The following is a 26,877-nucleotide window of genomic DNA, read 5'->3' as shown; positions in this document are numbered from 1 at the left end:
CTGACCTTAGCTGGGTCCATTTCCACCTTGTTAGGGGAAATCACAAAGCCCAAAAATGCCACAGAGTTCACATGAAACTCACATTTTCCAGCTTTCACAAACAAATGGTTCGCCAGGAGTCTCTGAAGAACCAGGTGAACATGGTTAATATGAGTATTCTCATCTGGAGAAAAGATGAGAATATCATCGAGATACAGATGTAGCGATTCATTTCAGACAGTTTGAAACGCGAGGGCCGTGATTGGTACGTGATCTGCCCTCGCTCAAGGGAAAACCTCCAGCTTGACTTGAGACCGCCCCCGTGATAGATAAATGTAATTATAATGAAGCCAGCTGCAATGGATCATTGATCCACCAGGGGGTGCAGTGGGGTTCCACACTGGAGCTCATGTGAAATAAAGTCAGATACAGTACGCTGGATGTACAGCGGAACTTTATTAAGATACATATGTCATGGATATCATACTCTGTGCTAAATAAGAGACGTGTAATCATTTACAAAACATCACCATGTTGTTATTTAACAAAATAATGTTGTTTAGTCGAAAAAAACGAACGGGAGGAAATGCAGCCCGGCTCTTGATTTTTAATCCTAATTTAATCATCATTTTCACCACGATCATTTATGTTTATGTTCGCCGAATTGACATGAAATCACTGACACATATGAATATACTGTATTCAACTTCATTAAAACGTTATTAACGTGCCTAAACTCAGTAATTCACTAAATATATTTATATTTTAATGGAGCCTCGTCGGCAGATCAGGATCCCAAAGCGTAGCGGAGGGATCCTGGTCTGCATGACGGGTGTTTTTCCCCATAAGGAACAAGTCGCTGCAAATTATCCCGCTTATTACATGGCCACATTCTCAACAAGGTAACGGCATGACTCCCAATATTAATTGAAATGCTTTTATGGATTTAGAAAATGTTTTTATTGATTTAAAAAATAGTTGTATGTATTGATTTAAATTTACATGCATCCGCTAAGAAAAATAGTCCGTTGTTACCGTTTTTTAAACAGTGTGAATGAAACGGCAGCTCTCTCCCCCCTCCCCCCCTGATCTTTCTTCTCCAGCAGCTAAATTAACTGTAGGTTACTCTGAGTGACCATAGACTGTATGTGACAAGCTTACAGTTAGCGACGTAACAACACCATAAAAGCTGGTGGGTTGAAAGCAATACGGGAGGTACAAATAACTAGAATAATTGTGATTTATTTATTGTGGCTTTTATGTTTTTAGGTATAAAATGTTATGTAATTCAGGCTTATAGTTCACCCTTCTCTAAAAGCCTTCAACAATGACAATATTCATTGTAATTTAATAAATCCTTCCAACACACATTGTAAAAAATAGCCTACTGTAAGTTAAGAAATCATTCCAATATGTACATCTTCTGATGTAACAACAATAACATTATAAATAGTAACATAGCTGAACATGGTATTGCACATTTAGCTTTGAGTGTTACTGACCTGAGATGTTTTTATTACATGAATTAAGGTGACTGAGGCTTTTTAACATACAGGGATGCAAACTCATCAGGTAAGAAAAAGGTGACAAGGATCCGAGCCCCGGCTCCCCCACCCCACGGAATAACAGAGGATTTTAGCAGTCAGAACAACTAAATCAGCAGTGTTAATAATAACAGAAACGCCAAAGAGTCACATCCAATAGAAATATATAAAAGCATTTATTTTAATTGTGTACAGTAGCAGTCAGTTTATAATTTTGGCAGCACTGTTGAGCATTTTGAAAATGTATTTTCATGCCTCTGTGCAAGCCTTAGTCTTTCTATCTTTATAGCCACATGGTGTAAAGTAACTAAGTTCATAAACTCAACAAGTACTATACTTGGGCACAATTTTGAGATACTTGTACTTTATTTAAATATTTCAATGTTTTGCTTCTTTGTTCTTCTACTCCACTATAGTTCAGAGGTACATGGTGTACTTCTACTCCACTCCATGTATTTAATACCTTTAGTTACTTTACAGATGTGGATGAATGATGTGAAATATAATCAAGTGTTAAATCAGACTTTAGTTCCACCTGGAGTAAATCCACACGCTACCCTGCAGTATACAAAGTCATTCAAACTAGCTGCACCTTTACCAGCTTTGAGAACACTTTCATTATCAATCATTATAAAACATATCATATATATTATTCTGAAATGGACCAATCTGAACAATGACTACTTTTACTGTCGCTACTTTCACTATATTTTGATGAGAATACTTTTCTACTTTCACTTGAGGAACATTTTGAATGCAGGACTTTTACTGTAACAGAGTATTCCTACACTCTGGCACTTCTACTTTTACTCAAGTACACAATCTGAGTACTTCTACTTTTACTCAAGTACAAGACCTGAGTACTTCTACTTTTACTCAAGTACAAGACCTGAGTACTTCTACTTTTAATCAAGGACAAGATCTGAGTACTTTTATTTTTACTCTACAAGATCTGTGTGCTTCTACTTTTACTCAAGTACAAGACCTGAGTGCTTCTACTTTTACTCAAGTACAAGATCTGAGTACTTCTACTTTTATTCTAGTCCAAGATCTGAGTGCTTCTACTTTTACTCAAGTACAAGATCTGAGTACTTCTACTTTTATTCTAGTACAAGATCTGAGTGCTTCTACTTTTACTCAAGTACAATATATATATACTTATACCACCTCTGTTTATAGCCTATGAAAAAAACTATTAGAAATAGAAGGCTAAAGCTAACGTTAGCAGATAGTGACAATATATGCTAGCGAGCTAGCTCAACGATTCCTTAAATAATATTGCCACAGAAAAACTTTTCAGTTCACATCACGCTCTGCCGCTCCGACAGGGAGCTCTGCTCTGAACACCTGAACGGCCCGTTCTAACAGCTGTTCACCAGCGGTCCAGTCTGTGCCACAGTGACTCCGGACGCGCAGTTAATATTAACGAACGCACCCGTAGGTAATGTATCTGCTGAAGCTAGACCATCATCTCGGAGCAGCAGAGCCTTATTATACATCCACCATGAGCAGAGCCGACAGGCAGGAAGACTCGAGCACACAGCTCACACTTCATTATAATATATAAAAAAAGAACACCATGCGTGTCATGTTGGCACATAACAGCTCACGGCCGCAGATTACTCCGGGTCCCAGATCCCCCCATACCCCAATTTTTTATTTATTGCAGATCTACATTAAATGACATGAAATCACTGACAAATATGAATATACTGTATTCAACTTCATTAAAACGTTATTAACGTGCCTAAACTCAGTAATTCACTAAAAATATTTATATTTTAATGGAGCCTCGTCGGCAGATCAGGATCCCAAAGCGTATCTTGATCCCAGAGCTATCTTGAAAAATAGTCCGTTGTTACCGTTTTTTAAACAGTCTGAATGAAACGGCGGCTCTCAGCTGTGTATTTACACAACTAATGGCCCATCAACCACAGCTCTCTCCCCCCCTCCCCCCTTGATCTTTCTTCTCCAGCAGCTACATTAACTGTAGGTTACTCTGAGTGACAAGCTTACAGTAGACACAACACTGTCATTGCAAGTGACCCTCAGTTAGTTGACTTTTATGTTCAACTAATAAATTCGTTACTGATAAAAAAGGGCTTCTACTGTACCTAATTACCTTAACACTAGAACCGCCAGAGGTTTTTATATAGGCCTACCTAAAACCGTCACATCCCACTATTAGAATGCAATTTTTAACAACATAGGGTGCTACATAACACACTTTCAGGAAAAGTCAGGGACTGGGAGACTTTAATATTTTATTGAAAAAAAGTTACATTGCACACACAACACGCATCACACAAATTGACCCGATTGGTGGTTCTTGTGTTAAATAAACTCACTAATTAATGAAACTAGTTCAATACGCATTATTCTTATCATTCTTTATGAGCGCAGAAATAGTCTCAAAATCAGATCTGTTTTTTAAATGAAATCTGACGGCAGGCAGTTAGCTCTGATCACCTATGATAAATGCGCCACACCTAATCGCTGGCTATTCAGCCACAGAGCTCCCTCTATACAAATCAAACTGTAGACGGTGTGAAAGCACCTATTGTTTTAAATAATGGTCGGAATGTGACCTGTGAGCCTTCTGAATTACCGTGGGACAGCACATTCAACAAAAAAAAAGTTCAATCAAAAAAGACATCTTATCTTATCTTAATAATATCTTCATATTAATAATAATAATAAATCATACAGTATGTGTCCGAAAGGGAGCAGGAGGAAGCAAACACAAAAATATACAACAAATATACTGCATATTAAAGCAAACGATTGTAAAGGTAAAAGTATGAGCATAACAAATAAAGAAGTGTAATGTAAACATTTACATTATTATTATGATTATTTAATATATAAAGACTATATATTATTGAATTACAAGATTAGATATACTTTAGTATAGTATCTAAAATATTGATGTGTTTAAATGCTCTTCAAAACACAACTGAAAGTCCATGAAACTTGTCTTTCTGTATTTGTGAATGAAGCGCCATCTCCTGGTTAAAACCTAAAATTGAAAATCTGGCAACGCCCTCTTGGAAAATAGTGAGAGGGCTTAACATTCCTCTATACTGGTCTTGGGCAGGTCGTAGGCAGGAAGTTGTAAGCTGGAGTCTGAAATGAAGTGCTACATCTGTACACAAAACAGAAAACGTTCAGGAAATCTCTTAATACATCATTAATGAGAGCTCGGAAAACAGAAGGTGCATTACAAAGTCCAAAAGGCATCACCAAATATTCGTAATGTCCCGTAGGTGTATTGAAACCTGTTTTCCACTCATCCCCCTCCCGGATGCACACAAGGTGATATGCATTCCTTAAGTCAAGCTTGGTGAATATCTTAGCTCCCTGTAACAGTTTGAATGCCGTAGAGATGAGTGGAAGGGGATATCTGTTCTTAACTGTGATCTGATTTAGTGGACTGTAATCAATACAGGGCCTTAATGAACCGTCCTTTTTCCCCACAAAAAAGAAACCTGCTGCTGCTTGGGATGATGATGGCCGAATCAAGCCAGCTTTGAGTGATGATCTGATATACTCTTCCATGGCCTCCCTTTCAGGACCAGAGAGAGAGTACAACCGTCCTTTGGGGATAGTAGAGCCCGAGAGAAGGTCTATGGGGCAATCATACGGTCTATGGGGAGGCAAGGAAGTAGCTTGTGTTTCGTTAAACACCTCCTTAATGTCAAGATAACACTCTGGCACTTTGGATAAGTCAGGAAAGTCAGAATGTTTAGAAGAATTGACACTGTCACTATCCGGCGCCTGTTTAAAGTTCCTAGATCTGTGCGGTCCACTCGAAGCTGTATGAGAGGCTAAACATGAACGAGAGCACTCACTCCCCCACCCCTTAACCTTTCCTGTAAGCCAGTCCACGTGAGTGTTATGTTTAACAAGCCAAGGGTAACCCAAAATGAGAGGATGTTGAGCTGAGTTAAATAAATGAAAACGAATATGCTCATGGTGCTCCTGATCTATGACAATTACTATGGGCTCAGTGCGATGAGTAACTGTACATAAAAGGCGGCCATCCAACGCGCTAGCCTCTAATGGCTGATCTAAAAGGACAATGTTTAAGTTCAACTCTTTAGCCAGCTCCCAGTCTAACAAGCTCTAATCAGCCCCAGAATCAATTAATGCATCCTGAGTCACAGTTGTATCATTCAGTTTCATTTGTACCTGTATCAATTTTCTCGAGGGAGGGTCGAAAGAAGTCACTCGGCTCACCAGCATCCCTCTTCCCGCTGATGAGCCCGATCTTTTGCCGGACAGGCTGCCAGAACATGACCCTGCTGGCCGCAGTAGAAACACCGCCGCTCCCGTAGGTGGCGCTGACGCTCCTCCGGGGTGAGTTTGGCTCTTCCAAGCTGCATCTGTTCCTCCGCGGCGATAGGGGGCGCTGGTCGCTCTGGAGATGAAGTCTGGGTATTTCTCCGCCAACCGTAGTGTTCCCTCTGTAACTCCCGTCCAAACAGTGGAGTGGAAGCTGCATTCTCCCCTCTCTCCCGACATCTCTCTGCCAGACGTTGGTCCACCTGGATAGCCATGTCGATGAGCGAGTTCAATTCTTCAGGCAACTCTAATGGAGATAACTGATCCTTTATGGGATCCGCTAATCCATGCAGAAACGCATCAAAAAGAGCCGCTGAGTTCCATCCACTCTCCGCTGCCAGGGTCCGGAATTCGATCGCCTAATCCGCCACTCTCATCTGCCGTTGTTTGATGTTCACCAGGGCTCTCGCTGACTCTCTCCCGGGTGCTGTCTGGTCAAAAATGTTTTTCATAGAATCCATGAATAGCCTTAAAGACTGGCAAACAGGCGAGTCTCAGGCCCATTCTGCTGTTGCCCAGGCTCCCGCTCTACCCGTCAAGTGAGATACTATGAAAGCTACCTTAGCTTGATCTGTGGGAAATGCTGCGGGCTGATGTTTGAAGTGGAGATCGCACTGAACCAGGAATGGAAGACAGTTTCCAGAATCCCCGCAGAACTTCTCCGGCGAAGCGAGGCGGATTGTAGACGATGGCATGGGTATTTGAATGGGGATCTCAGCAAACCCGACCTCCGCTGAAACGGAAATCTCTGCCGCAGGAACAGCAGGACGTGCCTCGAGGTGCGTAAGTATGTCACGCATTTTCTCCGCCAGGTGATTTATCTCCGTTGACACTGTAGACTGGAATTTGTGCTGACGGGCATTTAATTCCTGAACCCCTTGATTTATTGTTGTCAGCTGTACCTCATGTTGATGCAGGAGTGTTCCTTGCGCCTGCAAAGCCGTCTTTAACACGGTGGAATCGGCTGAGTCCATCTTGTATGGTCGGTTCGTTCTGACACGAAGGACTCACAAAGACTCAAATGCACGATTCTTCCTTGATTTAAAAAAAGTACCTTTTATTATACAAAAAAGGTTTAGGATCAACTAGGACACTGTTCGCTAGGTTCAACTAAATGTACAACAAAAAATACTTTACAAAGAAAAAGGTTTCTAGGATCTACTAGGACTACTAAATAGTTCACTAGGTTCGACTAGCTCAAAGTTTGCACGAGAGAGTACAGACATGGACTTGGTAGACAAGACGAACCGACAAAAGACAAAAGGAGAACAGGGCTATATACACAACAGTTAATGGGGCACAGGTGAAAACAATCAAGAGCAGAAGATCACAATCAAGCTGGCAGGTGACACACAACGACAGGAAGTGATGACACCTGAAACGAGAGGACAGAGTCAACATCAAAATAAAATGCAAGGCCACCAGAATAAACACAAAACTATAAGCTAACAGAACTCTAACGCTGAAACCTTACACAAAAAGTTGTTCACAGGGCCCATACCGAATCATTCCGGTACAGGTACGTGTACCCCAACTAGATATACTGTATATCTAGTGTATTCATACACACTGTTAATACTGCTCACAGGCTGCTGTGTGAGCAATATTAACAGTGAGTATGAATATGCTAAGATATATAAAGTATGAAAACGGTAAGCAGTGCAAGTATAGTATAAATATATAGATATTCATTTCATGATGATAAACATTGTGGAACAATGATGAAAAATGTGAATGGAAGTGGCGAGGTAAAACTGACACAAAACAACAACAAACTTTTGCCTAGCCAATTGGAGAGTTTCATCAGCAGCACGTGGTAAAAACCACCAATGAGAGCTCAGCTCGAAATACCAGCGAGTCGTTTCCCATCAAGCATTTCGCTTCCGCAGCCTTCGAGAGAAACTGCGCCGCCTCGCCGCGCCTCGCCCTCAAGTCTGCGGGCGTCTTTGTCCCGCGAGATTTTAACGTCTCATGTAGTCAAGCCTCCAGAGCAAGTCGGACAAAATGACTAACCATCATGCAACGCACTAGCAAGACGTTGATCACAACTGCGCAGGTCTTGCTTGTCTCAAACAAGCCCAGTAGTTGCTTTAGAGAATTTTACACCCGGAAGTAAGTATTCTCTCCGCTTCGCTTGACAAACCCCGGGATAGCCCTCAAGCTCTGTGATTGTATGTTTGAGTGTGCGCCGAAGGTTACGCCGAGCGTCGAACAACACTTTGAAATGGGATGGAACCACGACAGACTGTCCAAAACTGGATTTGAGCGGGTCCACCCCGTTCCCCCCTCCCCCACCCCGTCCCCAGAACTACACATGCTTGCTATTGTGTGTTTTGCAACATGCTCTATGGCACGTCTCTACTGGGAATTGTAGTTTTAAAAGACGTTTTTGTATTTCCCTTAATAAGAAGTTGCCATAAACTGTTTACATCCCTGGAGGTTTAAGGGATTTGAAACCCTCACATTTAAAACATATAATTAATAAATGGGAGAAAATTGCTTGTGCCCATAATGGGCAGCATGAATATATACCCACATGACAGCTAAGGTCAGAAGAACTTTATTTAACAGATGGTCTTATAGGCATAGCCATCGATCATCCTACATTACATTACATTGCATTTAGCTGACACTTTTATCCAAAGTGACTTACAATATGTGCGTTCGACCAACAAGATACAAACTTGAAGAAAACAGAATCATATAAGTACATCAGGTTTAATAGAGCTAAAACATTTCAAGTGCTACTCAACTGGCTTTAGATAAGCCAGTCCTCTATTAGTATATAAGTGCTTTGTTAGTAATTATATCGCTCGAAGTGGAGTCGAAAGAGATAAGATATACTTTATTGATCCTAAGTTGGAAACCTTTGCGTTACATCAGCATGTGTAACAGTTGTAAATATGCAGTGGTGTTTATTTGTAAATCATTTAGTATAATCAAACAAATTCTGTGTTTTATATTTAATAATTCTGTGTTCTTTATTTATTGATTGTTCAATACCTGACAAGGTCGGAGATGAAAAACCTACGTCACAGGTTCCTGAACAGTGCATTAAAAGACATCTATCAATGTGTGTATACCTCCACCATTAAACTGTCATATTCTGCACATTTCTTATACTATCTACATACATCTTATAAGAGTATAATACATATGTATAATATCAGTTCAAATAAGTGCTTACACATACAGTAGTTAACATTGCAGGAAAGCAATATATTAGTACTTTGTCAGGCTTAATATGTATACCACCAAAACTTTTTTCTTATCCAAAATAAGACCTTAACCTAAAGTATTCTTTAATGTTTAAATAAAGCCTTATTAGTTTGTCTGTCTGTGTCTCCTATTAATATCTCATAATAAAAATAATACATTTCAATAATGTGCTTTAACCACCAGGTGTCCCTTTCTATCAGCTGTGCACCGTTATGGTGTACATATACCATTATACCGATTGGATCAAATATAAAAGTCAGCCAAATTAGTATTGATACTGCGAAGAGACGTATTGTGTGAAGAGAAATTGAAGATTTGTTTGATTGTTGATATATTTATGATCCATGTCACATATTCAGTTTTGGCGGCAGTTATTCCTGTTTGTCTAGAAGTCTTCTCATCAGGGCTCTATAAATAGCGAACTACGGCAGATATGTATCATTTAATGCAGCCGAACCGTGTATTACAATGCCGTTATGTGATGAACTTCAAAGAGAAAAGCAAGCACACTCGGAATAAAGTATTATTTTATTTTTTTTAAATGTTTTCGGATTTCACATCAACAGGAAGTCCGGTTAACTATAATGTCCGTGCGCAACAATACCCCAACCCATAGATCCGCGGGTGAATAATAATCACCACACATCCCTTCACATTTAAATTAAAATGTACATTAAAGTATTTCGTGAGGCCTTCTAAAATGTTTTTAAATATAATTAGGGTTGTAGTTGAAGAGTTTGTAAATTATTGCGTTGCGCAATCGCACAACGGCATGTCCATTAATTCCACAACCACACACATGGATTAACATCGATTTAATACATTAATGTAGCCTTTGTTTCTGCTAAAAAAGGTGTCGACCACCTGGGGCAACAAGAAAATCGGCGAAATCGAGTGTGACTATTAAAAAATAAATAATTATTATATTAATATTGACAATAACAACCGGCCGTCGGGGTAACATTTGCCGGGGAGCGTTCTCATGGCGTCTATTATCAATGCTATGGGAGGTCTATGAAGGTCTATGGGACGCCCTGCCCGTTGAAAACTGACTTCCAAGGGGTACCCTGTACGTAATAGAGTGACGGGGAGGGGCCCTGACCGTCCGTCAATATGTGACGGTTGGGAGTGAGAACGTGTTGCTATAATAAGAAGATGAATCCACGAGGATGTCAACAATCCTGTGGGAGCCATCAGGGAAGTAGTATGATGAGAGTCTGGCAGGACCGCAGAGACAGGTTCAGCCACGACTCGAAGTCCAGGACTCAGATCCAGAACTCAGGATAGAGGATCCAGGAAACGACCACAGCTACAGGATCAGCCTCGACTCAGGATCCCGGCGTAGATAGACACAAAAAAGACATTTGGGGGAAGCTGGGTTAATCGGAACATGAGAGTACACAGGTAGAAACAGACAGAAGGAAGAATTAAGGTGTCCACCGACAGTCTAAGCCTATAGCAGCAAAACTATCGTGTCTATGTACATGCACTCCCTTAGGATAGGTCGAGGGAAAGGGGTAGCAAGTAAGAAGCAAGGAACAGAGGTGGAGAGGCACAACGTGTCTACGTACATGCACTCCCTTAGGATCAGTGGCGAGCCGTCAGGGCCCTCTAGGCCCTCTGTGAGGGCCTAAGATATTCTAGAAAATAATATTTAAAAACATTACAAAAATATATATATTTTTAAATATTTCTTTTAATATTTTTTAATGTTTTTTTTTTGTTATATTTGTCATTAGTTTTACCAAAATAACTTGATTTAATTGTATTTAAAATAACATTTCCAAAGAAATAAATCCTTCAAATCTGCCTATTCAGTTCCTGTTGGAATGTGAAGGGTTAAATGAAAGAAGCTCTCTGCGAGTTACTGTGAAGAGAGGAGCTGTTGGACGTCCAGGCGGTCCAGCTACGAATTCACAGAGAGCCCAGCTATAGTAACTGAACGAGAGAGTAATGTCAAATGACAGTACAATTGACCAATCATATCTTCCCTCTAAATGGGTGGGTGTTATTATCGCGGACTTTATGACAAGTTCCGCCCGCTGTGAAACTGTTCTTGTTTCCATAGCAACAACAACTTCCTGTCAACAGCGTTAACTCGTCTTCAAAAATAAAAGCATGCCAAATTACACTTAAGACATACAACTGCAACGAAAGTAACAAACACAATGCAATATCCTTTTCAATTTCAAAGAACACAAATAGGGTTATTTACAGGTGTTGTTTTGTGTGGTAGAGGGTCGCTTTCATTGATGCGTTTTGCACCCCGGGCCATTGTTTTGATATTCCGCTGAAGTATACGCTGTGACGTAATAGCTTGAGGGAAGGGGTGGGGGTCAGAGGGCCTAGGTATAAAAGTCACGGCTTGCCACTGCTTAGGATAGGGTGAGGGAAAAGAGTAGGAAATAAGATGTATGCGCCAAATCTATACCATGAGCACATTGCTCCTAAAAAGTTTTTTTGGCACTGACACCAATCAACAGTTGTGCGTCGATTCGGCAGGGCACGTATATGCCTCTCCCTGCTTCCACCGTCATGATATAGTTTGCTCCACAATTTGTCCACACTGCTGGTTTGCACAACTGGGCACATTTCTGTACGTGTTAAAATAATTTGACTCACTGTATTAGTTGTTGGTTTTGCTGCACTTTATCACAAATAATAATGATTCATCTTGAAAGACATCCTTCCATATAATCTACCCCAAGCCACAGTGTGTGTGACATCTGAAGGCTTCATACCACAGGACTCCAGGGAGGCTGCTCTGTGGATCTCAGAGTGTGTGAGTGTGTGTGTGATCCCAGAAAGTTACTGTGGCTTGTTAGCAACGCTTCCACCAGTGGAGCTGTCAGGTTGAGTTAAGCAGTCGTGTCACAGGCCAAGTAGGGCGGAGGAAACTCACACAGACACACACGCGCTCATACCCCCCCCATTAAACCGCATAGCAAGAGAGCAAGTACACACACAGTTATGCATGCAGCGTACACATCACCACTGCGGCTTTGCAGGACTGTTCATCTGAAATAAAACTGCCTTAGGAGCAGTCTGAAGCCTGGAGCCTTTTCCCTTGGTCGCCTGAGATATGAACGAACTGTTATGTAAGATCAGAGACAGGGGACATCTTACAGTACTCTACCTGCACTGCAGCTAACTGATCAGACAGGTTGGCCTGGAACACCTTGAAGGAATGAAAGAGAATCATTTGAATTAAAAATTGACTCCTATTACTCCTATACTATTTTTTTATATTTTTCATCCCTTTGCTGCCTTTGTTTTTGAATAAAATGATTGGTTCAAATTCTTACAATTTAGAGGTTTGGTGTACGTTTCGAGGTATTGTAAAAGACAACAGCTTGTTTCTTTGTTAAGCCTTTGTGTGTGGGACTTGAGTTGCTGATATTAAATTCTGGGTTTGCCCTTTCCTGTAGTGTGTTCTATAGGTTTCTGTGCATGCATGGTCTGCAAAGGCTGAAATCCCTGTGTTCCCTCCAGAGGGAGTTTCTCTACCACACACTCTGTTGTACGTGATAGGCTATATAGGGCGGGACATCTCTAAGCTTTTACCAATCACAGCAGGTTACAGACAGAGGGTGAAAAGAGGTGCTGCACAGGCTGTTGGAAATAAAGAGCTTTTTGAACATTAAAGCATGGAGACATGTCCCAGTAGAAACACTACATTACATTACATTACATTACATTACAGATGGAGCACTGCATTTCGGACTCCAGCTTACAGCTTCCTGCCTACCACCAGCCAAAGACCAGTATAGAGGAATGTTAAGCCCTCCCACTATTTTCCAAGAGGGCGTTGCCAGATTTTCAATTTCAGGTTTTAACCAGGAGATGGCGCTTCATTCACAAATACAGAAAGACAAGTTTCATGGACTTTCAGTTGTGTTTTGAAGAGCATTTGAACACATCAATATTTTAGATCAACTAAAGTATATCTAATCTTGTAATTCAATAATATATAGTCTTTATATATTAAATAATCATAATTATAATGTAAATGTTTACATTACACTTCTTTATTTGTTATGCTCATACTTTAACCTTTACAATCGTTTGCTTTAATATGCAGTATATTTTTGTGTTTGCTTCCTCCTGCTCCCTTTCGGACACATACTGTATGATTTATTATTATTATTAATATGAAGATATTATTAAGATAAGATATGATGTTACTTTATTGATTGAACATTTTAGTTTAGAATGTGCTGTCCCACGGTAATTCAGAAGGCTCACAGGTCACATTCCGACCATTATTTAAAACAATAGGTGCTTTCACACCTTCTACAGTTTGATTTGTATAGAGGGAGCTCTGTCAGTTTTCGAATTACCCATTTGCTTTCGGGGAGCCCTATTTTTCAGAGCACATCCTGCTTCTAAATATGTCACACGCACGCTCTGTTGACTGGCGCAGCAGCGCGGATGCGATCAATTGCTATAAAAACACTCTTCTACTAATACAGACGGTGTCACTATGCCGGCGGATGTGGCCGTTGTTGAAGCCTCTTCAGGCTCCGCATCGGCAGGCCTCTCCCTCGGTGTGGAGCTGTCAAACTCGACCCTAACCCCGCTTACAGCCGGCCAACTAAAAGTTGTTTTCCGTTCACGTTGTCATTTTTAGACTCCTTCGCTTCTTTGCTTGTGAATCCAAAAGCTGTGACGCTTGGCTGTTTTCGTTTTGCTATATTTTTTTATTACACAGCCAGAGTAATTTTTTTTTCCAATATAAACATTTCAAATACCGCGCCGGCATCACCGCCATAATCATAGCAACGTAAGTAAGAATGCAGCGCCGCCACATACAGATGGCAACACCCAGACATATTCACAAATATAAAACAAATATTCAGAAACTGTAATGAACAATAACTATTATTTATTTCAAGAACTGTTATTTACAGAAACTCAACATTTCTAATCTGTGTGACACAAATATGCACGACTGTTTTGGGCTCCCCCTATTTATCTCAAAGTCAGCCTTCAGGGGAGCTCCCTCCCTCTTCGGGGGAGCCCAGCTCCCCCTAGCTCCCCCCCATTTCGAACAGTGTCTGTGGCTGAATGGCCAGCGATTAGTTGCGGCGCATTTATCATAGGTGATCAGAGCTAACTGCCTGCCGTCAGATTTCATTTAAAAAACAGATCTGATTTTAAGACTATTTCTGCGCTCATAAAGAATGATAAGAATAAGAATAATGCCTATTGAACTGGTTTCATTAATTAGTGAGTTTTTTTAATACTAGAACCGCCAATCGTGTCAATTTGTGTGATGTGTTGTTGTGTGTGTGCAATGTAACTTTTTTTCAATAAAATATTAAAGTCTCCCAGTCCCTGACTTTTCCTGAAAGTGTGTTATGTAGCACCCTATGTTGTTAAAAATTGCATTCTAATAGCGGGATTTGACGGGTTTAGGTAGGCCTATATAAAAACCTCTGGCGGTTCTAGTGTTAAGGTAATTAGGTACAGTAGAAGCCCTTTTTTTTATCAGTAACGAATTTAGCAGTTGAACATAAAAGTCAACTAACTGAGGGTCACTTGCAATGACAGTGTTGTGTCTAACTGTAAGCTTGTCACTCAGAGTAACCTACCGTTAATTTAACTGCTGGAGAAGGAAGATCAAGGGGGGAGGGGGGGAGAGAGCTGTGGTTGATGGGCCATTAGTTGTGTAAATACACAGCTGAGAGCTGCCGTTTCATTCAGACTGTTTAAAAAACTTTAACAACAGACTATTTTTCTTAGCGGATGCATGTCAATTTAAATCAATACATACAACTATTTTTTAAATCAATACATACAACTATTTTTTAAATCAATAAAAAAAAAATCTAAATCCATAAAACCATTTCAATTAATATTGGGAGTCATGTCGTTACTTTGTTGAGAATTTGGCCGTGTAATAAGCGGGATGATTTGCAGCGACTTGTTCCTTATGGGGAAAATAACACCCGTCATGTGTGTGTAGTAGAGGTGTGTGTGGTTAAAACACTTTCATGAAGTGAAGGAATTTCCTTCTATAAAACAGCTGTGGGCAGCAGTGAGTGTCACGGACATGAATTCATAGATCAAGGCAGACTGGTGCACACACTCTCCTGTCCTGCCAGGCGACACGCCCGTTCTAAGCCGTGTCCCTCACTCCTCACATCCCAAGCATCCCCACAAGTGTATTATGTTGTTACATCGTTTCAGATGTTATGTTTCAGTTGTGCTCTGTCTATGTTCAGTGATGCAAACTTGTCACCTTTCGGCGAAATTCGCCGTTTTGAATCCAAAATAAGTCGTTTGTGTAATTCATGTAGATCTGCAATACAAATATTTTTGGGGTATGGGGGGGGCTGGGACCCGGAGTAATCTGCGTCCGTGAGCTGTTATTTACCATCATGACAGGCATGGTGTTCTTTTTTTATATATTATAATGAAGTACGAGCTGTGTGCACGAGTCTTCCTGCCTGTCGGCTCTGCTCATGGATGTATAATAAGGCTCTGCTGCTCCGAGATGATGGTCTAGCTTCAGCAGCTACATTACCTACGGGTGCGTTCGTTAATATTAACTGTGCGTCCGGAGTCACTGTGGCACAGACTGGACCGCTGGTGAACAGCTGTTAGAACGGGCCGTTCAGGTGTTCAGAGCAGAGCTCCCTGTCGGAGCGGCAGAGCGTGATGTGAACTGAAAAGTTTTTCTGTGGCAATATTATTTAAGGAATTGTTGAGCTAGCTAGCTAGCATTCATTGTCACTATCTGCTAACGTTAGCTTTAGCCTTCTATTTCTAATAGTTTTTTTCATAGGCTATAAACAGAGGTGGTATAAGTATATATATTGTACTTGAGTAAAAGTAGAAGTACTCAGATCTTGTACTTGAGTAAAAGTAATAGTCCCAGAGTGTAGGAATACTCTGTTACAGTAAAAGTCCTGCATTCAAAATGTTCCTCAAGTAAAAGTAGAAAAGTATTATCATCAAAATATAGTGAAAGTAGCGACAGTAAAAGTAGTCATTGTGCAGATTGGTCCATTTCAGAATAATAGATATGATATGTTTTATAATGATTGATCATGAAAGTGTTCTCAAAGCTGCTAAAGGTGCAACTAGTTTGAATGACTTTGTATACTGCAGGGTAGCTTGTGGATTTACTCCAGGTGGAACTAAAGTCTGATTTAACACTTGATTATATTTCACTTAATTAATCCAGATCTGTGAAGTAACTAAAGGTATTAAATACATGTAGTGGAGTCAAAGTACACCATATACCTCTGAACTGTAGTGGAGTAGAAGAACAAAGTAGCAAAACATTGAAATACTTAAATAAAGTACAAGTATCTCAAAATTGTGCCCAAGTAGAGTACTTGTTGAGTTTATGAACTTAGTTACTTTACACCATGTGGCTATAAAGATAAAAAGACTTAAGCCTTGCACAGAGGCCTGAAAATACATTTTCAAAATGCTCAACAGTGCTGCCAAAATTATAAACTGACTGCTCCACAATTTGAAATAAATGCTTTTATATATTTCTATTATGTGACTCTTTGGCGTTTCTGTTATTATTAACACTGCTGCTTTAGTTGTTCTGACTGCTAAAATCCTCTGTCATTCCGTGGGGTGGGGGAGCCGGGGGCTCGGATCCTTGTCACCTTTTTCATACCTGATGAGTTTGCATCCCTGTATGTTAAAAAGCCTCAGTCACCTTAATTCATGTAATAAAAACATCTCAGGTCAGTAACACTCAAAGCTAAATGTGCAATACCATGTTCAGCTATGTTACTATTTATAATGTTATTGTTGTTACATCAGAAGATGTACATATTGGAATGATTTCTTAACTTACAGTAGGCTATTTTTTACAATGTGTGTTGGAAGGATTTATTAAATTACAATGAATATTGTCATTGTTGAAGGCTTTTAGAGAAGGGTGAACTATAAGCCTGAATTACATAACATTTTATACCAAAAAACATAAAAGCCACAATAAATAAGTCACAATTATTGTAGTTATTTTTAACTCCCATATTGTTTTCAACCCACCAGCTTTTATGGTGTTGTTACGTCACTAACTGTAAGCTTGTCACATACAGTCTATGGTCACTCAGAGTAACCTACTGTTAATTTAGATGCTGGAGAAGAAAGATCAGGGGGGGAGGGGGGGAGAGAGCTGTGGTTGATGGGCCATTAGTTGTGTAAATACACAGCTGAGAGCTGCCGTTTCATTCAGACTGTTTAAAAAACTGTAACAACGGACTATTTTTCTTAGCGGATGCATGTGAATTTAAATCAATACATACAACTATTTTTTAAATCAATAAAAACATTTTCTAAATCCATAAAAGCATTTCAATTAATATTGGGAGTCATGTCGTTACTTTGTTGAGAATGTGGCCATGTAATAAGCGGGATAATTTGCAGCGACTTGTTCTTTATGGGGAAAATAACACCCTTCATCTAGATGAGGATCCCTCCGCTACACTTTGGGATCCTGATCGACCGACGAAACTCCATTAAAATATACATATTTTTGGTGAATTACTGAGTTTAGGCACGTTAATAACGTTTTAATGAAGTTGAATACAGTATATTCATATGTGTCAGTGATTTCATGTCAATTCGGCGAACATAAACATAAATGATCGTGGTGAAGATGATGATTAAATTAGGATTAAAAATCGAGAGCCGGGCTGCATTTCCTCCCGTTCGTTTTTTTCGAATAACAAAATTATTTTGTTAAATAACAACATGTTGATGTTTTGTAAATGATTACATGTATCTTATTTAGCACAGAGTATGATATCCGTGACATATGGATCTTAACAAAGTTCCGCTGTACATCCAGCATACTGTATCTGACTTTATTTCACATGAGCTCCAGTGTGGAACCCCACTGCACCTCCTGGTGGATCAATGATCCATTGCAGCTGGCTTCATTATAAATACATTTATCTATCACGGGGGCGGTCTCAAGTCAAGCTGGAGGTTTTCCCTTGAGCGAGGGCAGATCACGTACCAATCACGGCCCTCGCGTTTCAAACTGTCCGAAATGAATCGCTCCATCTGTACATTGCATTTAGCTAACGCTTTTATCCAAAGCGACTTACAATAAGTGCGTTCAACCAACAAAATAGGGTAGTGGTGGTCTAATGGATAGTGAAGTGGGCTGAAGATCAGAAGGTTGTGAGTTCAAATCCCGCCTGGAACACCACCACTAGTGTGCCCTTGAGTAAGGCACTTAGCCCTTAGTTACTCCAGGGAGAATGTCCCTGTAGTGTAAAACAGAATCATATAAGTACATCAGGTTTCATAGAGCTAAAACATTTAAAGTGCGACTCAACTGGCTTTAGATAAACCAGTCCTTTATTAGTACACTGAACAAAAATATAAATGCAACACTTTTGTTTTTGCTCCCATTTTTCATTAGATGAACTCAAAGATCTAAAACATTTTCTATATACACAAAATAACCATTTCTCTCAAATATTGTTCACAAATCTGAAAAAATCTGTGATAGTGAGCACTTCTCCTTTGCCGAGATAATCCATCCCACCTCACAGGTGTGGCATATCAAGATGCTGATTAGACAGCATGATTATTGCACAGGTGTGCCTTAGGCTGGCCACAATAAAAGGCCACTCTGAAACGTGCAGTTTTGTTTTATTGGGGGGGTCTGGGGGGGTCCGAAAACCAGTCAATATCTGGTGTGACCAACATTTCCCTCACGCAGTGTCACCCACTGACATGTCACCCATTGAGCATGTTTGGGATGCTCTGGATCGGCGTATACGACAGCGTGTTCCAGTTCCTGCCAATATCCAGCAACTTCGCACAGCCATTGAAGAGGAGTGGACCAACATTCCACAGACCACAATCAACAACCTGATCAATTCTATGCGAAGGAGATGTGTTGCACTGCGTGAGGCAAATGGTGGTCACACCAGATACTGACTCTGTTTGACAAACCCCGTTTTTTTTCACCATTCATTCCAATGGCTGGTGTCTATGTCATGTGATCTTCAAATTTCTCCCTGCAGAAAAAAAAAACATGGCCGAACTTCGTTTTATTCTCGGTGGAAAATGCCTATTTTAAAGTTAGTTTGGCCATTAAAATACGTGTTGATGTCATTTGATGCGAGAAATATGAGCTGTTATTTCAGATTATGTGTGCAGTGGATGTACATGATCTTTAGTTTGCTAGTTATTACCAAGATTACTTCAGGAAATTGCATCCATATAACGTTTTCATTGTTACCAAAGTGGTTGCTAGGGACGCTGCTATCGATATTATAGGTATTATAGATATTATGTTGTGTAACTGTTTAATGGTGTTATCTTTATTGCTACCCCCTTCCCCGTCAATAGTGTTGGTCCACAGCGCAAACGTATTAGTTTAACAAAATCTGCATCTAAAGATACGTTATTTTCCCCTGTGCAATTCCAGTCTCACATCTCACATCACATCCTCATTAACTAATAGACCGAAAACATTTAAAAAAAAAAGAATAATACTTTATTCCGAGTGTGCTTGCTTTTCTCTTTGAAAGTCATCACATAACGGCATTTTAATACACGGTTCGGCTGCATTAAATATTACATATCTGCCGTAGTTCTCTATTTATAGAGCCCTGATGAGAAGACTTCTAGACAAACATGAGGAACTGCCGCCAACACTGAAAACGTGGATCATAAATATATCAGCAATTAAACAACATCTTACATTTCTTTTCACACAATACGTCTCTTTGCAGGATCAACACTAATTCGGCTGACTTTTATATTTGATCCAATTGGTAGAAAAACTTGGGTCGCAGGTTCCTCAATAGTGCATTACAAGACATCTATCAATATTTGTGCATACCTCCAGCAATGTTAACTATGTTGAAGCACTTATTTTAACTGATATTATGTATTATACTCTTATAGGATGTATGTAGATATTTCATCTCCGGCCTTGTCAGGTATTGAACAATCAATAAATAAAGAACACAGAATTATTAAATATAAAACACAGAATTTGTGTGATTATACTAAATGATTTACAAATAAACACCACTGCATATTTACAACTGTTACACATGCTGATGTAACGCAAATGTTTCCAACTTGGGATCAATAAAGTATATCTTATCTTAAGATGATCGATGGCTACTGCCATATTTGCAAAATTTGTCTCTGAACCTTGACAAGTGCATGTTTTAGGCTTATCAATTAATATAATGTAATGTAATGTAATGTTATCAATTAACAACAGGAGGGGTCACAAACATAAGACCAGCTGTTAAATAAAGGTCTTCTGACCGTAGCTGGCATGTGGGTATATATATTAATGCTGCCCATTATGGGCACAAGCAATTTTCACCCATTTATTAATTATATGTTTTAAATTTGAGTGTTTCCTATCCCCTAAACCTCCAGTGATGTATACAGTATACTGGCAACTTCTTATTATGGGAAATACGAAAACGTCTTTTAAAACTACAACTCACAGTAGAGACGTGCCATAGATAGAGAACATGTTGCGAAACACAATATTGATAGCAGCGTCCCTAGGAACAAGTAACAAGTAGTTAATAATAATAAAAGACATTAAGAAAAAGGCATTTTAAACAGTCATTAAAAAGCAACACAATCTACCTGCATTGCGCATTACTCTAAACGTGTAATAACGTGCTTTAACCAGTAGGTGGTTTGGGTTAAAAAGCTGTCAAGTTTACAGTGTTAACAAAATAAAATATACTGCTGTTTCTGGTTTAGTTTACGACGGATTTACTTAGTTATTGTTTTGATATTTTTAACATAAAAGCGATGGAAAAAACCCACAGCAACACAGAAAAGATGGTCTTAACATGACCCAGCGGTCTAGTAGTTAATAAAAAACAATAATATCAAAACAAAATATTACTACTAACTTTATGTGAAATTCAAACTGAACGGTAAATGAATAGTTTCCGGTCTATTCTGAGCCCGATCTCTGTAGATAAATAAAATAAAGAACTACAACAGATGTGTAATATATTTAATGCAGCCGAACCATTTATTACAATGCATTCATGTGATGACTTTCAAAGAGTAAAGCAAGCACTGCTGAATAAAGTATGATTTTATCTTTTACGACACGTTTTTTTTCATATGGAATGCAGTTGGAGGTCAACCAATCACAGAGCTTGAGAACTAATCACGGGGTTTGTCAAACAGAGCACATGGTTTAATCCGAAACGATAGCTGGGGATCCTGGGTAGTGTAGTGTCTTCTGCCATCCTTTACTCCGAAAAAATATTTATTTCTCCGAATCGAAGGGGAAAAATACAAAAGCATTGCACACAATTTAAACCAATCAATGTTGTGTAATTAACAAGGATAATCTGGTGTTTTTTAGTCGATGAGTAGTGCAGACATCACTGTAAAATCAATCGACAGTAAGGGGAATACTTACTTCCGGGTGTACAATTCTCCGTTATCCAATGGGAATGGACGCTCACATTGACTTTAAGGGCAGCCGACACAAACGAATGCCGTGCTTCCATGAGCGTCAAATCCCGCCGCAGATGGGAATACATTGCAATCACTTGAAAGCTATTTGCGTGCCTTTATGAAGCTGAAGGACCCTAGGAGCGTCACAACTGCACGCCACAGGACCCTGACCAAATGTCGCTCCTGGACAATTATGGAGTGAGAGTATGTTGGTTTTATCTGAATAAAAGAACAGTGTTACAAGTTATTAAGGTGCAGTCATGTCCAATTCAAAAGTCTTAGCTTGCCAGCTTTCAACATGCACTAACTGGAACCGCTGTTTTTTAAATAGTTTTTTACATCATGCAGCACATCAGTTGTATTTGTATTCACAATTGGTTAATGAGAACCTTTTTCACAATTTTCAGTCCCTGCTAGAGAGCAGGTACTTTCATGGGAGAAAAAGGTTCCCATTTCTGATGGCTGGGTGGATTGCAAACCACGCCCCGTAAAACTCCCAAAAAGTTTTGTGAAGCAGCCATTTTATTATCTTAGCATTAGCATTAGCCCAGCGCACAAACGCAGAGAGACTAACTTATGGCAACAAAAAGGAAACATGGGAGCGGTGGAGATGAGGAGGTGTCAGCGTTTCTGGTGATTTACTCGGAAGGCTTCAGAAGCTGCTGGGAAGACTCCCAGCAGGGGACTTCGGGTGGCAGTATACGCCGTGAAGTTGTTGGCGACCTGCCAGTAAACGCAAAGCAGAAGAAGAAGAAGTGACGTCAGCGGCTTCATTTGCCTAATCCTCCCCCAGGGACTTATTCCGATGTGAACGCGATCTGCTAAGTGCAATCTCCAGAAGTAAAAAGCGAATTTATCGTTATAAATAAAGTATTTCATGGTCACATGACTTCACCTCAACCCCGCTAAGCTAAAGGCGGCTAATGTTTAACATGAAAAAGCGGTTGCGAAATGATTAAATTAGACTCATCTCCGACCAGACATTTTTATGACACAGATATGTTTCAGACCTTCACCAGTTATGTATTTACTGACATATTTTTTTTGTTGTAGATCAAAACGGAAAAAATCTCTTAAGTTTGTGTTAACCACTTATTTGAGGCATCTTACCAACAATAAAAACTTTAAATAACGTTTCCTTCAAGACGATGGAACCCAAAGTGGTAAAATACTTAATTAGGTTGTCCGCGGGGTCTTAAAAAGTATTAAAAGTTGATAAATCAATTTAGAGAAAATTAAGGCTTTTAAAAAGTATTAAACGGCATTTTCCGAGGTATTAAGAAGGTCCACAGCAACGACAACATGAAACACCCTTTAATTTACTGAAACGACATGTCGGGAAACCCCCCAAGGCGGCCCCATGCATAGCGCGCCGTAAAATGCTGCTTATTATTTTAAGTTTGATTGCCTTGCTCCGCTCTGTGGGGTGGGGGGGGGGTACTAAACGACTTCGGTAACAATAACGGGTCCCAAGGTGGGTAGACCGGCATACACAACGCTCTGGGGGTCCAACGGCTCCGTGTGTAAGCCCTATATGATCATTTTCTGATAGCGATGAAATAGCCCGCCTCCCTCTCCCCACGTCTCCTGCTGCTGCTGGGCTGTCAGAAGAGGGGGAGGAAAAGAGAGGCAGTCATCGTTTATTAAATATTCTTATATTATTATACAGAGACCAGAGTCGTTATCAATTTGTTTTAAAGCTCAATAAATAACAAAGAAGACCTCTGACCGGCACTTTTCTAATTTTGTACGGAAGATTTAAACTCGGACATTTTGACCGGCGGAACATATTTTTTACGGAAACTCTGCCGCACGGTCCCCTCGTTCCTTGGATGAGGCGGAGAGGTGGGCGTTTTTCATCTGCTGGTGGACTACCTGAGAGATATACAGCAGGAGAACACGCCGTCCACCGCGGAGAATAAACAGAAAGGCAACCATGGCAACCATGCTCCGGGGTCTTCTTCGCTGCTTTTGGTGTATTTCTGGCGGCAGCAGCGCCACTTACAGGCCTGGCATATGTACTACATCGTTTCCAGCATTTCCAGCGGTCTAGTGTGAACGGACACGTTAATGAATCGAATGCGTGCGAACGGAATACTTTTTTGCGCTTGCTTATGCGTGTTACCGTATGCGTCCTCGTGGGGCCGGGGTCTAAGCCAAACTATATCCGGTCACAGAGATCTGCTATTTTGAAGTAAAGTAAACACATATCGACCCTAAATATAGTCTATATTAAGAACGAGAAAAGTATTAACATATATATCCTTTTTTGTAAACATATGACAAATGTGTGAGGGTGATGACGTCAGAGCATCTTCCTATGTGCCATGGCTTAGCCCCGGACAACCCCGGCCCAATTTAACCCCTGGGTATTTGTGAGGGAGCTGAAGCTCACCAAAGTTTAATATATTTCATAGTTCAAAGTTTTGTCAATTGTTTTGTTTATTGGTCAAATACTGGTTTCAAATTTTTTTCTGAGGAGTTTTACTGGAATGAAAGAGCACTGTCTACAGAAGCAAAAAAGCAGCAAACTGCATTAAACCTGACCTTCACAGAGAGGTTGAAGTTCAGGTGGAGAGGAGGCTTCAGTAGTCTGTCTGCACTCTGTTTAGTTTTGCTATCTTACAATCAATATAGTAAATGTGAGGTAAAGTGTGTTGCCAATGTAACCGGTTAGAAGTCGAAGTTGCGATGACTTCTTAAAATGTATGGAAAGGGTCTTAAAAAAGGTCTTAAAAAGGTATTAAATTTGACTTAATCATTTCAAAGTTTAAAGATTCATTCCTGCAACAATCTTTTAAATGAGGGGTTTAATATTTTCTATGGTTTGAATTGTTATTGGCTGTTACTTGTTGCCTTGCATTACCTGTCAGTCTTATGGCTCCTCTCTCTTCCTGTCTTCCAGAGTCTGCAGCTCTCCTCTCAGGGACAGTCTTCTCTGGTCACAGGCCTGCCGGCATCTCTCATCCATACCATTCCTCTTCACATCTACCCATCCTTCCCCCTGTCATGAAAGGCCTGTCCAGTAGTCGGAGTCACCATCACGTGGTCTCCTATGAACCGTCGTACGATCTACTGGGTCACCACGTAGACCGCAAGCCATACTTAATCAGTCAGAACGACATGCCTGTGCCCATTCCCATGCCGCATTCAGCTGAGCTGGCCTACTACAATGCTCAGCGCTCCCCGTACCCCTCTGACAGCAACAGCATCGTCCCCTATGGAACCTTCCCAAGGAGGTGCCACTCCACCTCCTCATCTCACCATCCTGAGGTAAAGGATGAGGGTTTGGCCATGGTACAATATGTAGGAGGAGGAGGGGGAGGAGGTGGTGGAGGGGGCTATGGAGGTAAAACGCCCACCCGGGTACCGGCAAACTTTGCGGACTCGTTTGAGCGTCAGCAATCATTCTCCAGAGATGGCTACCACACACTGCAGTACAAACGAGGAGTGCTGGCCCACAGTGGGGGGATGGGGGCCAACAACATCAACAATGACAGCCCAGGGAGAATCCGTCACCTGGTCCACTCGGTCCAGAAACTCTTCACCAAGTCACACTCATTGGAGGGGCCACACCACACACAATCCAACAAGGGGGCCAATAATGGGAGCGTTAATGGTGGTGTTGGTGGTGGAGGAGGTGGTGGTGGTGGTTCAAGGGCCAGCCTAGAGGGTGAAACTCCACCAGGGGGAGTGCGCCACCGGAAGCGCAGCAAGAGCCGCGAGCGTTGTCGATCAGCAGAGCCCAAGCATCGAAGCCACCACCACCACCACCACCAGCTCCACGGCTCGGCATCTGCTCCAGGCTCCGGGTACTGGAGCTCAGATGACAACCTAGAACGGGAGCTGTGTCTCTACCACCCTCACCATCACCAACCTCCACCCTCACCCTCACCCTCCATGTCCCCATCACCCATCGCCATGACAATGGGCCGTTATCCCGGCAGAAACCATGACAAGTACCCCCAGAGTCCCCTCCCCAATCTCTCCTCCTCGCAGTCCCAGCAGTACTTCATGATGGACCCTTATGGCACACTCAACGAGCACACACACACCCATGCACACCACGGCCACACACACCACCATTCTGCACTCAAAGTCTCCCGGAGCAACAACGATGTCAAGTACACAGCGTCGTCGGCGTGCGTGCCAGTTAGTGGCAGCAGCAATAACAGCGGTGGCGGTATCGTTGGAGGAAGTGGCTCCTTGCTGCCACTGGGTCTTGTGGACGGGCCCCTTGTGAAGAAAGGGGCGTGGTCGTCAAGCCTAACGGTGAGCAGGGCCCGAGAGGTCTACACCAACAACAGCAGCCACAACCAGCTACGAGCCAGCGCAGGACCCGGTAACCTAAACCTAGATAGAGCTCTAGTCAAATCTAGGGGCAGTCAGCAGCAGGAGCGCACTTGCCATTTCTTACAGGTAAATAATAATTCCCCCACTCCCAATCCAACACCAGTCGATTCACCCCCACTCCCACCCTCTGTTGCCTCCCTTTTCTCCACAACTTACTTTCCTCACCAATGTTTCCTTTATGTCAGTGGAATCCAGTCTTTTGAAACTTCAGGTTTTCAGTCCTACCAAACACTGCACTTCAGTTAGAGAAGGGCAAACCAATCTGAATCTCTTACTTTAATAGACAGGTGGCTATTCTGAAGTTCTTACATTTTCAGCCACAAGTTCCAGAACGTGCACAGCTGTTGTCCTGGCACATTCATTTTTATATATATTTGTTGCCACATGGGTCATTTTCTACAAGTTTAGCAGGAATGCCAGTAATCCATTCCAGGACAATGGATGTTTGCTTCTTTGGATACAGTTAGAAAGATGACGTTCCCCCAGTTAGTGAGCAGGGAGAGCAAAGACTTGCGTTGCTGCTGTATTCTGGGAACTTTTTAGGCAGCTAGACATTCAGAGTACTGAAATAATGTTGGCTTTCGAGACACTGGTGAAACTCAATACCTCCTCGTCTAGGGATAACACCCATAAAGTTATGTGAAGGTTAAACCAAGAGGGCACCAACCAACACTTGTGAAATACTAAGAATCCAAAAGAAGAAGGTAAAATGCATTGGGTAAGGAAATCAGAATAGGTAGATATTATATTGTTTAAAATTCAGTATAGTAACCTTTCAGTGAGATGTAGGATTCAAAGTAGAAAATAATAATGTTAGTCTAAAGGTTAAATATCTCTTAATGTATGTATTGTGTAAAAAGGGTTTAATGACACAGGTGGGGACCTATGTTTATGGAAAGGGGATACGTTTAAATGTCTTGAATTTTATGTTTTTCTACATCACCAAACTTTACTAAATGACAACCCTTCCAACTGAACAGTGGAC

The 26,877-nt window shown here is 40.9% G+C and overlaps 1 protein-coding gene across 2 annotated transcripts in view; it reads left to right on the top strand.

Annotated features, from left to right (window-relative positions):
- LOC307020585 (disks large-associated protein 1-like) overlaps positions 1-26,877 on the top strand; it is a 261,124-nt gene that overhangs the window by 109,421 nt on the left and 124,826 nt on the right. The window contains exon 3 of one of the 2 annotated variants that reach the window (XM_079652039.1): positions 24,445-25,958. In XM_079652039.1, the coding sequence (XP_079508165.1) occupies positions 24,549-25,958 (1,410 nt within the window). In that variant the 5' untranslated portion in view covers positions 24,445-24,548. The remainder of the gene's footprint in view (positions 1-24,444; positions 25,959-26,877) is intronic. The other variant, XM_079652040.1, reaches the window with a different exon arrangement.

Source organism: Notothenia rossii, assembly GCF_949606895.1.
Source record: "Notothenia rossii genome assembly, chromosome: 9".
Classification (NCBI taxonomy): Eukaryota; Metazoa; Chordata; class Actinopteri; order Perciformes; family Nototheniidae; genus Notothenia; species Notothenia rossii.
The sequence above is the reverse complement of the archived record's forward strand: the minus strand, read 5'-3'. Positions and strand labels throughout refer to the sequence as shown.